General features: G+C 55.5%; 1 protein-coding gene across 2 annotated transcripts; it reads left to right on the top strand.

Moving 5' to 3' along the window:
• The first annotated feature begins 1,869 nt into the window (after window positions 1-1,869).
• On the top strand, window positions 1,870-9,996 carry FKBP4 (FKBP prolyl isomerase 4). Of its 2 annotated transcripts, none has more exons than XM_065886643.1 (10): window positions 1,870-2,070; window positions 3,890-4,034; window positions 5,054-5,196; window positions 6,030-6,150; window positions 6,374-6,530; window positions 7,131-7,221; window positions 7,324-7,407; window positions 7,624-7,809; window positions 8,429-8,668; window positions 9,787-9,996. In XM_065886643.1, the coding sequence occupies exons 1-10, from the start codon at window positions 1,966-1,968 to the stop codon at window positions 9,883-9,885; spliced, it is 1,371 nt and encodes a 456-aa protein (XP_065742715.1). In that variant the 5' UTR covers window positions 1,870-1,965; the 3' UTR covers window positions 9,886-9,996. The 2 variants fall into 2 exon arrangements, with proteins under 2 accessions (XP_065742715.1, XP_065742714.1); XM_065886642.1 differs by having other exon boundaries at window positions 1,904-2,070; window positions 9,781-9,996.
• The last annotated feature ends 4,588 nt before the right edge of the window (window positions 9,997-14,584 follow it).

Raw genomic sequence — 14,584 nt, 5'->3', positions numbered from 1 at the left:
CACAGCACTTCCTCCCTGGAAACCTTTCCCTCTGGTCCTTCCCCTTTCCCCTCCACAGGGTTTTCCCCTCTTACAGCCCTCTGTATTCTTAGCACTTTGTCCCTATCTCACCATACACACTCATCGCATTAGAATAATGACCATCATTTACTAACCACCCTTTTGAAGGTGGGCACTGGCCTAGATACCTGACATACACTCTCTCTTTGTAACCATCACAACTACCCTCATTGATAGATGTTACCATCCCCATAACCTGCCCCAAATCGGTTACCATGTGGGTGACCCAATTCCTTGCTTACTCTGAAGCATATGCTCTTTCTACTGTCAGCATGTGTTCGTGCAAAAGCAGGCACATCTTCAGTGCTCAATTAATATGTGCTGACAGACTGAAAGACATACCTACACTGTTTGCTTCCAACGAAGAAAGAGACGCAGAAAAGCATTACTCCAAAGGGAACTTTCCTTTCCTATCCCAACTTGTTCTGTCAGATAATACCCAGGGGCCCCGCATCAAAAGAAACCAGCACACACACAGAGATCAGCCAAACACAGGTGCAGGAGCCAACAGCCACGTAACTGCCAAGGCAACAAGCCAGCACCTTACCCGCCATCCCTGTCCCCTGGCGTTTTGGAAGGCCTTGGCACTGTTACTTCTCACCCTACTAAGGACAGTGTAGAAAAGAAATAGACAGCCTCTAGTGAGTCAACCCCCCATGTCCTCTGAGGGTATCCCCAGTCAGCCAACGAGACTTAGTCAAGGGTAAACACATTTGCTGTAAATCACTGGAAGAAACAGTTTTCTCCTGCATCCCTTTCCGGCCGAGTTCCAACAGAAAAGACTACGATGAAATTCCCAGTTACGTTATGGTATTAAAATTTCATCTGCAATAGCCCTTTTGGTTGCCTACCTAAACAGGACGGTTTGCATAGCACACAGCACGGCGCCAAGCACAGAGCGAGGGCTCCAAAGTTTCTATTATTACTGGAATACAAATTCATGCAGCCGATAACTATTTGATACCACGCCTCAGGAGCTATGCCATGATGGGGTTAAGCGCTAAAGCAAAATCAAGACCCTCCCTACACGGACCTTTTTGTCAAAAGGCTATTGTTTGGGTATCTAGGCGCTGCGGTGCGTTGGCCCACCGCGCAGACGCGCTTGCCACAGGAAGTCCAGAATCACCTGGAACCCAGTATTAAGAAAATATTTCTTCCCATGGGCTTTCAGTAAGGTGGAATGGCTTCCTTCGTGAGCTGAAACAGTTTTTAGGTTTTCAGTTTTATTATTGTCGGGGAAGGCCCCTTTACCACGCGGGCCATTTCCTGCAAACGGGCAGCTCGCAGCACTTCGCCGACCCCAGGCGCACGCCGGCCCCGCTCCGGGGACACCCGGTCGCCTCCCCAGCCCTGCGCGCCCGGGTAACGCTCTCCGCTCTCTCTGCGTTCAGCTCGCGCGCCCAGCCAGGCGGGGAGGCCGGCCGCCCGCGTCTCGGGCCGGGGAGACGCACGCGCGGCGCCCACGTCCGGCGGCGCGGCGTCGGACGCTGCGGAGGATCGAGAAGGATCTGGAAGAATCCGGTTAGACCGGGGGGACGGGGGCGGGGAGGCCGGGAGAGAGCGCCGCGGGAGCGAGGTGTGGCCCGGGAGTCCGAGGGTCCCAGGACCGGGGCGGGGCCAGGCGGCCGGCGGGAGGAACGAACCAGAAACCACCTTTCGCAGGAGCGCCCTGAGCGCCAGAGCCCGAACCGGCCGCCGTCTCTAGAAAGTTCTCCCCCCACGTCCTTCGCGGCCGCCCGGCTCCTCCCAGCCCCTCCCTCCGCGGCGGTGGGACCAATCGCTCCCCCGGCCGCCCACGACCCACCTCCTGCGCCCGCCCGCGCCGGAGCAGAGGTGCGCGAGCCCCCGGCCGGCCGCCTGCAGAGCCGCGCACAGACCGGCGCCCGCTGCCCGAGGAACGGCACGATGACCGCAGAGGAGACGAAGGCTGCAGAGAGCGGAGCGCAGTCGGCGCCGCTGCCTCTCGAGGGGGTGGACATCAGTCCCAAGCAGGATGAGGGAGTGCTTAAGGTAAGGGGCGGGGGCGGCGGGGGGCGCCGAGAGCCCGTCGCCGCCGCGCTCCAGTAGCCGGCCGGGGCTCGGGGCTCGGACGGCCGCCTCTGCAGCCTCCCGGCCGGCCGTTGACCGCGGCGTGCAGCCGTGGCCGGGCGCACCGCCTTGCTGGTCGGGCCACTGGTTTGGGGCGGGAGGGCGGCCACACGCTCGGAAGGAGGAGGTCTGGGCTGAGCGCTCCCCAGTCCCCCAGGCCCGGGAGCGCAGCGCCTGCTCCGGCCGCCGCGTGCGCGGGGAGGGGCGCGCCGGGGGGGCGGGCGCGTGAGCTGCGGGGGGCCGGGCGGCGTGCACCACCCCTCTCTGCGACCCGGGACCTCGCGGCCGGCTCCTTCCCTGCCGCCGCCGCCACCGCCACCGCCGCCGCCGGGGAGCCCCCCCGGCCGCCTGCGCCTCGGGGGTGCGGAGCTCGCCGACCCTGGCAGTTAAACATTAGCCAGAACGCGAAGCGGGTCCCAGGAGTTATTTCCTGGTCTGCCGGCCTTTGTGCAACTTGGCGCGCGGACCCGGCGCCCTCCGCCTTCTCGTCACCCCTTTTCTAAAGGCTGGGACCCGGCTAGGTCACCCGCTCGGCCATGCTGTCCCCCTCCCCCCCGCCCCGCTGCATGCCGGGACCTGTAGTTCACCCCCCCTCCCCGGGCCTTCCTGAGCGCGGGGTGCGGGGCTGGGAGGAGGTGCTTTGCTTGGGCGCCCGAAACCGTGTTACCGCCTAAGGAGCCGGGGGAGGGGTCTGGGACCCAGGCAGCGGGGCATCTTGACCCACGTCAGGACAGCCGGCCGCGGTTCGGAGCTGCTTCTGCGCTGTCCAGGATAGCGAAATCCTAGCCCGGATTCGTGCCGAGTCCTCACCCAGCGTCTCCCCTCCTGGCTTCCCACTGCTCAGCCCCACGTGCGCGTGTGCCCTGGGCGAGCTCGAGACCTCGGGGCGCTCTTAGCTGGTGCAGAACGCACCTGGCTGCTCTCCCAGTGGGGACGCGGCTTCCCGGGAGACTCTTTCTCTTTGATTCTCCATTCCTTCCCCTTTCCTTTTCTATTGCTATTTAAGTCCACATCCATTCCATCGTGGAAGCTTTCCCTTCGAGGGTGACCACACACGTACCAGGGAGCCCACAGAGCCACCAAATTTTATAAATGGTGAAGAAGAGAAGCAAGAGTCTTAGAAGTTCCTGGGAAATGCTCTAGACCTGAAACCAAGGACTTCGGTAGCCTGCCAGTCACGAATGCTCAATTCCCAAGTCAGAGCTTAGGGCCTGGTTGCGCGCCCGGGCTCACCTGTGACCTGCTGATTGCTTTTACCTCTCCCGGACTGCTCCTGTTCTTTTCGTTATTCGTATTCCTCTTTTCTCTCTAAACTAGATCCTGAGCTGATGACTGATGTTTAGGAAGAATGAGGAAACGTAGCATAAATACTTTTCCCTTTGTTGCTGTTAATTATTCAGTCTTTCACCGGTTTAGTCCTGTAACCACTCTGATAGGGATTATGATTACTACTTTACAAATAAGGTCTGGAGAGTGAAAGTGACTTGTACAAGAGCATACGGCAAAAACTTGAACTCAGGTGTTGTTTTGTCTCCAGTGTTTCACACCAAGTCACATCATAGTGGAAGACAGGGAGGTCAGTTGGTTCTAACCAAGCTCCACAGCAGTCATTTGATGACGGGCTCGTCGAGTTACTTACAAGGAGGCAGAAGAGTCTGTTTACGTTCTGGTCAGAGGGGTGTGGGTAGTCGTGGTGCCTCTGCGTCCATCCCCAGGTGCTCACCTTCTTCCCTTCCTCCAGGTCATCAAGCGAGAGGGCACAGGCACGGAGATGCCCATGATCGGGGACCGAGTCTCTGTCCACTACACGGGCTGGCTGATTGATGGCACCAAGTTTGACTCCAGCCTGGACCGCAAGGACAGATTCTCCTTCGACCTGGGGAAAGGTGGGCATGGTTAGCGGGCTGGTGGGATCAGGGTGTGTGAGCTGTCACAAGCAGAAACAGTATTCTCAGGAGTTCAAAAAGGAAGGGTTTGTTACAATCTTAATTTTTTCTTTTTTTTTGTTTCCACTGTCGTGAAACTATGTTGATTTTTAAAAATTTTTATTTATTTTCTTGTTGCGTCAGATCTTGGTTGTGGCAGGCAGGCTCCTTAGTTGCAGCTCACCGGCTCCTTAGTTGTGGCATGCGAACTCTTAGTTGCGACATGCATGTGGGATCTAGTTCGAGGACCAGGGATCGAACCCAGGCCCCCTGAATTGGGAGCGCTGAGTCTTAACCACTGCGCCACCAGGGAGGTCCTGGAACTGTATTGATTTTTATCTCTCATTCCCCTGATCACCTCTGAACGCCTTGCTTTCTCTTCGAGGATGGACTGCCTTGTTTTCTTGAACCCCTTTGCTCCAGAGTTGAGTGGTTTTTTTTTTTTTTTAAAGTGGTCTGCAAGCAGGTTTTCTACCTTCCTGGTCCCATTTCTAAAGAGTATCCAGCTTCCCCTTGGGCATGGGACAGTAAGTCTCTGAGGCCACTGTTTGAACTCAGAGTCAGATCCCTGCCAAGGAGAACCTGTTTGTTTTCTTTTCTTTCTTCCTTTTTTTTTTTAAAATAAATTTATTTATTTATTTATTTTTGGCTGCGTTGGGTCTTTGTTGCTGTGCGCGGGCTTTCTCTAGTTGCGGCGAGCGGGGGCTACTCTTCGTTGTGGTGCGTGTGCTTCTCGTTGTGGTGGCTTCTCTTGTTGCAAAGCACAGGCTTCAGTAGTTGTGGCACGTGGGCTCAGTAGTTGTGTCTCGTGGGCTCTAGAGCGCGGGCTCAGTAATTGTGGTACACGGGCTTAGTTGCTCCGCGACATGTGGGATCTTCCTGGACCAGGGCTCGAACCCGTGTCCCCTGCATTGGCAGGCGGATTCTTAACCACTACGCCACCAGAGAAGTCCCGATCTGTTTGTTTTCTGTACCTACAGGGGAGGTCATCAAGGCTTGGGATATTGCTGTAGCGACCATGAAGGTGGGGGAAGTGTGCCACATCACCTGCAAGCCAGAATACGCCTACGGTTCGGCGGGCAGCCCTCCCAAGATCCCTCCCAACGCCACGCTTGTGTTCGAGGTGAGTGGCCACAGAGAGCAAGGCAAAGAGCCAGCCTTGTCTCAGCCCAGGGCCTGGCTGCCCTCCAGCGCTTCCTGCCTCTCGGAGACAATGTAGCGAAGGCTGAGGGCCTGCCCTCGGGGGAAGGGGCGGAATGGAGAGAGCGGCTAGCTTTGCCATGCATGTAACCTGCTGCTGCCAGAAAGTGGTCAGTGATGAGGGTTCAGGGGGGAAGAGGTAGCCACGCACCCCTTTTCAGACTTGAAGCAGCAGGGTGAGGGCTTGAGGCCTGTTTATCTCTGGGGCGGTGCCCAGAGGCGATGAGTCCTAACTGAAAGGAATCAGGAGGTCATTATCTACATAGAGTGGTGACTGACAGCAGAGAATATTGGAGCTCCGGAGATGATAGGAGGGGAGAGATGCCTGCTGCGTGGGTCAGGGGCGGGGAGGAAAACCTTTGCTGAGGAGCTGGAACTTGACAGTGTTCAGACTTGAAGATGGTTGGGCCCTACCGAGTGGATGCCGGGAGAACGTCGGGAAGGCTGGTGAGAGGTGTTGGGTGGCTGCTGACGCCCGTCGGGCCGAGCTTGTCCAGTAGCTGGGTTGGGGCTGTCTGGAGAGCACACTGTTACGGGAGTAGCGAGCACACAGAGTGATCTCCTGAGGTGAAGTGAAGCCCTGCGGCCTGCCCGCGTCTGCCCAAGCCGAGCCAGGGCAGCTCCCGGGAACCTCGCAGAACTGCCACTCGGGCCACTCCCGCCGTCGCTGCCCTCGCGGTCAGACCTGCTCTGGTACTTACTAGGGACTCTTCTGAGCGAGAGAGGAGCTGTGACCCCTTGCACCTTGTCCTGCAGGTGGAGTTGTTCGAGTTCAAGGGAGAGGACCTGACGGACGAAGAAGACGGCGGAATCATCAGGAGAATCCGGGCTCGCGGGGAAGGCCACGCCAAGCCCAACGATGGCGCCCTCGTGGAGGGTGAGGCGGGGCAGGGTGGGGTTTCGGTCGGGTTCTGGTGTGCACGCCCCGGGTCGCCTGTCCTCGTAGTACCCTTCTCTGTGAAGCGAGGGGCTGAACCATCCTCTTGACGCTCCTGCACGTCTGAGAACGCCGAAGGGCGTTTGGGGAGCAGGAAGTGACGAGGCAATGGGGGCGGCTGTGGCGGCATCCTTCCTCAGTCTCCTGCCTGCTTTCACGCCAGTTGCGCTGGAAGGGTACTACAAGGACCAGATCTTTGACCGCCGGGAGCTCCGCTTTGAGGTCGGCGAGGGGGAGAGCGTGGATCTGCCTTGTGGGCTGGAGAAAGCCATTCAGCGCATGGAAAAAGGAGAACACTCCATCGTGTATCTCAAGCCCAGGTGAGGTACACTTTGGCCCAGGTGTGGCAGTCTGTAGAACAGGTGGGTGGACCAAGGTCAGATCTACTCGTCCACACTGAGTTGTGTAACAGGCCCTTTGTACGCCTCCCCTGCGTGCGGTCACTGTGCTCTGGACCCCCTGCACGCACGCCATCACGATCTCCTTGAATCCAAACCTGATGTTTTCAGTCATGCTGCTACAGCTTCCCTTTTCTAGTGACATCAAGATTTTCATCTTCTGTTCGTTCAGTCATTAACTGTATTTGTTGAAACGCACCTACTGTGTGCTGGACACAGTGCCGAAAATCCTTAGTTATTCAAAGACACTGTTGCCACCTTCTAGTGACTCATTGCTCTGTGGGCTACCATTTAAATTAGTAATCGTGCCCGTGTGTCATGTGGGTTATTAGAAAGACTTGTAACATGCTAAGTGAGAGCCCAAGGAATTGTGTGAAGGGGTCAGGGAAGGTTTTGCCAAGCAGGAAACATCTGAACCAAGACCGAAGCGATGAGGAGGTACTTTGCAGGAAACAGGAAGCCCTTTCAGTGTGGAGCAGGTTAAGTGCTGCTGAGATGACCTAGCGTTTTCCTGCCCCACAGCTATGCTTTCGGCAGTGTTGGGAAGGAAAAGTTCCAGATCCCACCAAATGCTGAGCTGAAGTATGAAGTACAGCTCAAGAGTTTTGAGAAGGTGAGTTTGTTCAAGGTCTTCCCTACCCTGAAGTCAGGTCCCACCCTGGACGTGACTCCCTGGGGTGGCTGACAACTTCGTTTCTCCCCTGGGGTACGGCAGGCCAAGGAGTCCTGGGAGATGAGTTCAGAGGAGAAGCTGGAGCAGAGCACTATAGTGAAGGAGCGGGGCACCATGTACTTCAAGGTGAGCCTGCCGCGTGGCCCTGAGCACGCTCTCGAGGAGCGGCGGGTCGGCACCTGCAGCTGTCACCAAGTGGATCCGAGCTGCCTGGTCAAGCCGGCGGTAGGGGGTGGGCGGGGCGGGACTTCCTCGCGCCTGTGGGCCACCGGTGTCCACAGGGTACAACAGCTTGGGGCCACCGAAGCTGTGTCGGGTGCCTGAGCCTCCCTCCCATTCCAGGAAGGCAAGTACAAGCAAGCTCTGCTGCAGTACAAGAAGATCGTGTCCTGGCTGGAATTCGAGTCGAGTTTCTCCACCGAGGACGCACAGAAGGCGCAGGCCCTTCGGCTGGCCTCCCACCTCAACCTGGCCATGTGTCACCTGAAGCTGCAAGCCTTCTCAGCTGCCATTGAGAACTGCAATAAGGTGAGAGAGCGAGGGCAGTGTTCACGGGCAGGCTTGGGCGAGCTGCCGGCGTGTCTGGAACTTGCCCGCAGTGACTAGGGCAGAGGTAGCAGGACGGAGCCGTGGGGCTCTCAGGTGCTGGGTCCAGAGGCAGGGCTGTGGGAAGCAAGTGGTTTGGCCTTAGTGGTCGGAGGCAGCGGTGGGCAGAAACACTGGCTGGAAGAACTGGCTCCGTGTTCCCTCCTCCCCGGCTCTTTGCCTCTCCCTCCTATGCACCCACTTTAGTCTAAAGAGATGGACTTCCCTGGCGGTCCAGTGGTTAAGACTGTGCTTCCACCGCAGGGGGCACAGGTGCCATCCCTGATCGGGGAACTAAGCCACATGGCACGGCCAAAAAAAAAAAACAAGAGCATGGAAATGTCATAGGTTCTTCTCTTTCATCTAAAGACCTGTCTTCCCTGTCTGCCTCTTGGACTAAATGAGGTGCCTTCCTAGACCTTGGTCCTTTCCGTGTGGTGCCCAAGGCTCGTTCTTCCTGGGGTGGGGCCTCATCCTGCTGAGGGCTGCCTCGGGAACCCAGTGCTGGCCAGAGAAGCTGCAGCATCTGAGGTCTTGCTGCTGTGTGCTCCCTGTGTCTCAGGCCCTGGAACTGGACAGCAACAACGAGAAGGGCCTTTTCCGCCGAGGAGAGGCCCACCTGGCGGTGAACGACTTTGACTTGGCACGGGCTGATTTCCAGAAGCTCCTGCAGCTCTACCCCAGCAATAAAGCCGCCAAGGCCCAGCTGGCTGTCTGCCAGCAGCGGATCCGCAAGCAGCTCGAACGGGAGAAGAAGCTCTACGCCAACATGTTTGAGAGGCTGGCTGGGGAGGAGAGCAAGGTGAGGGTGGGGACGGGAGCGGTTAGGGGGGACAGGGACAGAGGCATCCCTTCGTCCCCAGCACAGCCCGGGCGGGCCCTTTGGGCCTGTGCCTATCTGTGCCGACCCGGGAAGCCTGGAGCAGCAGCCCGGGTTTCCACACCCCCCCCCCGCCCCGCCCCCCCCCCCCCCCCCCCGGTCTGGCCCCCTGTGTCAGGAGTTGGCTGCTCTTTCCAGCCTACGTTCTCTGCCTGTTTAAAACTCAGGTTTCAGAAACTGAGGTTTAAATAGGTGACGCACGTACATGGTTAAATTCAAACTACACAGAAGGTGTAGTGGAAAGGCTCCCTCCCCCACCCAGTGTGCTGGCGGGACAGACAGTGATCCCTGGCGACAGGCAGCGGGCTCTGCCTACTGCTTTGTGCATCGTGCTTTCTTCATACCTGGAAGCTTATTTTACATCAACGTGTGAAAGAGCTTCACGTTCGTTCTTAGGCTCACGTGGTCTTCCACTGTGTGGATGCACCGTATCTTGCTCACCCAGGTCCCCAGTTCTTAGCCTCCCAGTGTTCTAAACCGGCACTGATAGAAATATAATGCAAATTGTATTTGGAATTTTAAATTTTCTAACAGCTGTGTTTTAAAAAAAATAGGTGAAATTAATTTTAATATTTAATTCACCCAAGGTATCTAAATATCACGTGTAGTTTTTTTAATTGCATTTTTTTCAGATTAAGCCTTCAAAATCCAATGTGTGTTTTATACTTAAATTGTTTTGAAGTGTCAGTATTTAAGTGTTCAGTAGGCACACGTGGCAGTGGCTGCCATGGACAAGTAGAGTTTTATAGTGTTGCCATAAAGTGAATTCGTTCATTTTGTACATGAGCAGGTGTATCTTTAAGTCGTACATGGAAAGGGAATTGCTGTGTTCCTATAATTCCGTTAGCAGCTAGTATTTTTTTATTAACTTGGGCACGAGTATTTCTGGGTACAGACGACACCTGGTGTGTGTGCTAGGTGATCACTTGGGTGCAGGCAGGTGAGAGTGTGGGGATGTGGGTAAGTGTCACCTTTACCGTCAGGGGGCAAATGAGAACTGGAATTCACCCCCTTCCCCCTCTCCCTTCTCGCAGGCCAAGGCCACGGCTGCGGGAAACCAGCTCGCTGACGCGGAGATGAAGGACGAGCAGAAGAACGATGTGGCCGGGGGCCAGCCTCAGGTGGAGGCGGAAGCTTAGCCCCGCCCAGCCCTGCTCCCAGCTGCCTGCCCCCTCCTCCCTACCGTACTCCACCCTGTTAGTTTTGTAAAAACTGAAGAACTTTGAGTGAATTAGACCTTTATTTTTCTATCGGGTTCGATGGTGGCTTTGGGGGAAGGGGGAAAGGAGCAGGCTGGGGGATTGAGGTCGGGGGGGTCATTTTAGGTGGTGTCACCCCCTTCCCTTCCCCCATTCCATGTGAACGAATGTCCCTCCACACGCACACTCACGGGAACGTTATTTATTTTGCTTCCTCTGTCTTCTCTGTCCGTCTTTCAGGTGGTAGAAGGGGGCATGCGGTAGGGACGTGAGGTCTGATGAGAAGGCAGGGTGGAGGGGGGACCCCTGGACAGCCCCTTCCCCCCCAGTTCCTCCTCGCGGACGTGGGTGCTAGGGGCATGGGAAGCACTGCTGTGCCCGTTACCTCTCTCCTTTCCTCGCCCCAGGTGGTGTGGCTGATGCTGCCTTCTGGTGTGGTGACCACCCCTGTGCCCCCTCCCGTCAGTGTCCCTCCTCAGCCAGGCGTGTCCCACCCCCTCAGCCTCTTCCCTGCACTTGCTGAAGGTGCAGGCTCGCCTCAAGTTCTGGGCTTGAGCAGTAAAGTGGAAACAATAAAACCTGGGTGTTGGGCAGCCCTTTGTGTTTGGCCTCGGAGCGGGGGGCGTGGGCGGCCACACCAGGGGGCAAAACTAAGAGAGTCGCCCACCCCGAGCAGGGCCTCCTACGCACCACACGGGCTGTAGTGGGGCCTGCGCTCAAAGCCTGCCCGTGGGTCTCCCACACTCCACCCCCCAGCAGCCTGGCAGGTTTTTAGTAGCTCTGGTTTTTCTTCCCTAACACTTGGGAAGAGGAAAATATATAAACATCTAAACTACGTTGGGACCAAGTGACTGAGTTTGCTTTGAGGTTCGATTTGTCCACTTCTGCCTAACTGATCCAGTGGAAAGTTCAAGCTGTCCTGGTTTCCTAACGAAGTGAAACCCCTGGTGTGACCCACGCCTGTCGCCCTTTACACGAGGGAAGAGGGAAGAACAGTCATCAAGCCCGGCAGCACCAGCAGCCCCTCAGGCCCACTGTCCAGCTTGCTCCTTGGCCTTAATGGGGACAAGCTTATGCTTTTTCCTCACTGCGCTTTGACCCCTGGCTTCTATAGCATTCTGGGGCCCTGGGAGAGAAGCCAAGGGGTGTGAGTGAATCACACTGAGCCTTGGATGGTCTTGACTGCAGGACAGAGCCTGTGTCTGTGCCCTTCTCCCTTGTCTGTGGGGGCTGTCTAGTCCTTTCTGCTGGGTGATATGGTTAGCCTGCCCACCACATGTCTGTACAGTTCCTTCCAGAAGAAATTTCTCTATACTTTCACTGTGGAAGATGAATTTCTGTGAAAAAGTTCAAGTCGTACAGCATGGCTGGTGCTAGAGCCAGAACTAAAATTTGGGTGTTCTTTTCTCCCAGTGCCACTGCTTGCTCCCTGCTGGGTTCACATCATAGCCCTGGGCTTAGGGTTTGTGTCTGGGTCTCTCTGGTATTTCAGGATTAGACTTGCCCCTGCAGCCCATGATAATAGCTAACCCTCACTAAGCACTTTTGATGTAAGCCCAGCCTCACACAGATTAACTTAATCTTGTAACTGTCCTACAAAAAAGGTATTGCCCCATATTACAGATGAGGAAACCAAGGGTCAGAACTTAAATGGAAAGATGATCTGCCTGGAATGTGAGATGACCTCTTGAACAAATCCAAACTGCCCTGAGGTTCATGTGACCTTAGGCAAGTTGAGCCTCGAGACAGACAAAAAGCATGCCTGAGATTATTCCCTCCACCTCTGGATGCTTGTAGGATTCCAAGAATTTGAAACATAGCGGGGGGGAAAAAAAAAACCCCAAACCATAACTGCACATCTGTAGAACCCTGGAAACTGGACAACCCTTGGTTTATGTACCATTAAAACTGTCTTCTGGGCTTTCCTGGTGGCGCAGTGGTTGAGAATCTGCCTGCTAATGCAGGGGACACGGGTTCGAGCCCTGGTCTGGGAGGATCCCACGTGCCGCGGAGCAACTAGGCCCGTGAGCCACAACTACTGAGCCTGCGCGTCTGGAGCCTGTGCTCCACCACAAGAGAGGCCGCGATAGTGAGTGGCCCCCGCTTGCCACAACTAGAGAAAGCCCTCGCACAGAAACGAAGACACAATACAGCAAAAATTAAGATGTTAGGACTTCAACATAGTCATTTAAAAAAATAAAGTTTTAGTACAGTGGCCAGAAGTCTTTAAGGTTAAAAATAAATGCACTACCTACTCCACTCTGCTCTGGGTCGGGTGCAAGTCTATTTCCCAGTCAGTCACACCCTCCTCACCAACACTTAAATCTTTCCATATGCAGAGAATGTGTGGAGTAAAGAGAACCAGTGGCAACCAGAACTGAGCTGTTCCTGCAGACTACCACGTGGTCTCTGGAAGATCTTAAATGGAGTTTATCTTGTCCTAGTGCTGGTCCAAACGTCAAGTTCTATAGATTTTTATCTCCCGGGTATTTGCAGTCCCCGTTCCAGCAGCCCTTTCCCAGCATCCCCACGTGCCCCGACCCCGTCCGCCTGTCCTGTGAAAGGCTCCCCCGCATTCCTGTGTGCGCCCCTGCGGGTCACCGTGTGCTGCGTCCCAGTCGAATCCCTCCCACCGCTTAAGCGCTAACTGCGCCTTCCCAGCCCGTTTGGGCTGCAGGTCACACCCCGCGGGCCTGGGCCAGCCTGCCGTCCCAGCATCGGTGCACTGGACTCCACCAGCCACACCAGTCTGAGTGAGAGGGTGAACTCTGAATCTCATTTCAGTTGGAGAAATAACACGTGGAAGATATTTTAGCCAGGACTAGTAACAGGTAGTCCCTTTTTAGGAAACTATTGCTTGGAAATAAACAGTGGAATCTTCGATGCCTTATTCCTTCTGTCTTAAAGACCAACCTTCCCGGTCCCAAACCAGCACTCCTCAAAGCTTTGTAAGCCTTAGGTTGAAAGGACAGTGGGCTTAGAGCAGTGCTGAAAAAAAGCCAATGCAAGTGTGAGAAGACATTCTTGTCCTCTTTCTGGAAATCGTTATTGCTGACTTTACGGCTGCAGTTCCCCAGCTGCTTGCCAACCTCGGATAGCTCGGAGGCACCAACTATCCTTAATTATAAAACACAACAAAACCTCATTTAGCACGTAACGAACACTCAATATACCGCTTTGGGGGGCAAAGTGAGAACGTGAAAGATTCACAACGTGGTTCTAGGGACGAATGATCAAGAAAAAGCAGTGCCTTAGTGAACTGAGAGTTCCTTGACTAGAAGAAAGGACCAGCCACACCCTGTCCCCCAACCGAAGACAAGCGCGTTCCCTTCAGATCTCCAGTCTCCGGTTCCACCGTTAGAAGTGCCTCACACATAAAATGGTTACGTTTGTATTATTCTTTCATTGAGGTGAAAGTCACATGGTTTTAACCATTTAAAGCGAACAATTCCGTGGCCTTTAGTCCGGTTACAATGTTGCACGAGCACCACCTCTAGCCGCTCCTGAAACATTTTCACCGCCCTTCACGTTTCAAGCCCATGTCCTGATGTTTGGGCTTCGGTGACAAGAACGACTGTCCATGCTTCAGTTAATGGCCAGTAGAGTCCTGAACAGGCAACAGCTCTGACGGGTTCTGATGGGGGCGGGCGGGGGAAACGCCACGCACGTGCAGCGGGCTCTGAATGGCCATCTCGCTCAGAGCAGGGCCCACACTGCTGTTCTGCCTAACGGCTGGGTCAGGCAAGTGTGAGGACAGCTTTCTGCGCCTCGCGACCTCTAGAACCTTCAGCGTGGTAAGGTGCACTGGGAACCACACTTGTGGAGGTCTCACTCTGAACCCACTGGAAGCTCTGGCCCCACCCTCGGGACGGTGAGTGGCTCTGGGCCTCACATGCAGAAAGAGATTCATTTCAAGGTCCTGTCTCCCCCCTGGGCACCCTAGGCCGACACCCTGAACAGGCCCACCCTGTCTACTCGTGCAGAAAGAGGGGGACGAAGAACCTCCCTAGAAACGCTTTCTGTTTAACACACCTCCCCTTCCCCTGCCATTCGCACGTTTCTACTGAAGCTATTGTTCGGCTACGCCCACACAAACACCGTATCCAAGTCATCTAACCAGGAAGACGGCCTGGTTAGGCAGTGCTGGGGAGGAAGCCAAAACCCACGCTGAGAGAGCGCTTGGCCTAAATGAGATGAGCTCTAGGTAGTGCCGCTGGAGACCCGCCAACCATCTCACTAAGAAGGGCCAACAACAGGGGTCTCCTTGCGGAGCCAGGGCCTCTGTCTGCGTGGCTCTGCCATGCCTGGGCCTGTGTTCCACTCACTGGGACCGTAACACTCACTGCAGTTAAAGTAACTGGCGCAGCGGGGAGAGGCATGGGGCAGGGAGGCTTGATTCTCGCCATGTTGCTCGGAGACCTATCTTTCCTTCCTTTGTTCGGCCCTCTTGACAAAGGCCAAAAGGCACTGTATCCAAGTTGCAATCATAATGACATGACCTTCATGAAATGACAAACACAGAGCAAACAAAAACAGGCACCCTGGCACAGGAAGGCCAAGAACAAGAAGCCCAAGTTACGAGGAGGATAAACCAAGGCACGGTGGGCGCCGGGGTCAGGGTCCCATTTCAGAGAGCTGG

Source organism: Phocoena phocoena, chromosome 11 (genome assembly GCF_963924675.1).
Source record: "Phocoena phocoena chromosome 11, mPhoPho1.1, whole genome shotgun sequence".
NCBI classification, from domain to species: domain Eukaryota; kingdom Metazoa; phylum Chordata; class Mammalia; order Artiodactyla; family Phocoenidae; genus Phocoena; species Phocoena phocoena.
The sequence above is the reverse complement of the archived record's forward strand: the minus strand, read 5'-3'. Positions and strand labels throughout refer to the sequence as shown.

Bases quoted from the DNA above. Each gene is read 5' to 3' on its own strand.
- FKBP4 (XM_065886642.1), top strand. From the start codon at position 1,966: ATGACCGCAGAGGAGACGAAGGCTGCAGAGAGCGGAGCGCAGTCGGCG. The intron at 2,071-3,889 runs GTAAGGGGCGGG...CCCTTCCTCCAG, and splicing joins AGGATGAGGGAGTGCTTAAG to GTCATCAAGCGAGAGGGCAC. The intron at 6,531-7,130 runs GTGAGGTACACT...CCTGCCCCACAG, and splicing joins ATCGTGTATCTCAAGCCCAG to CTATGCTTTCGGCAGTGTTG.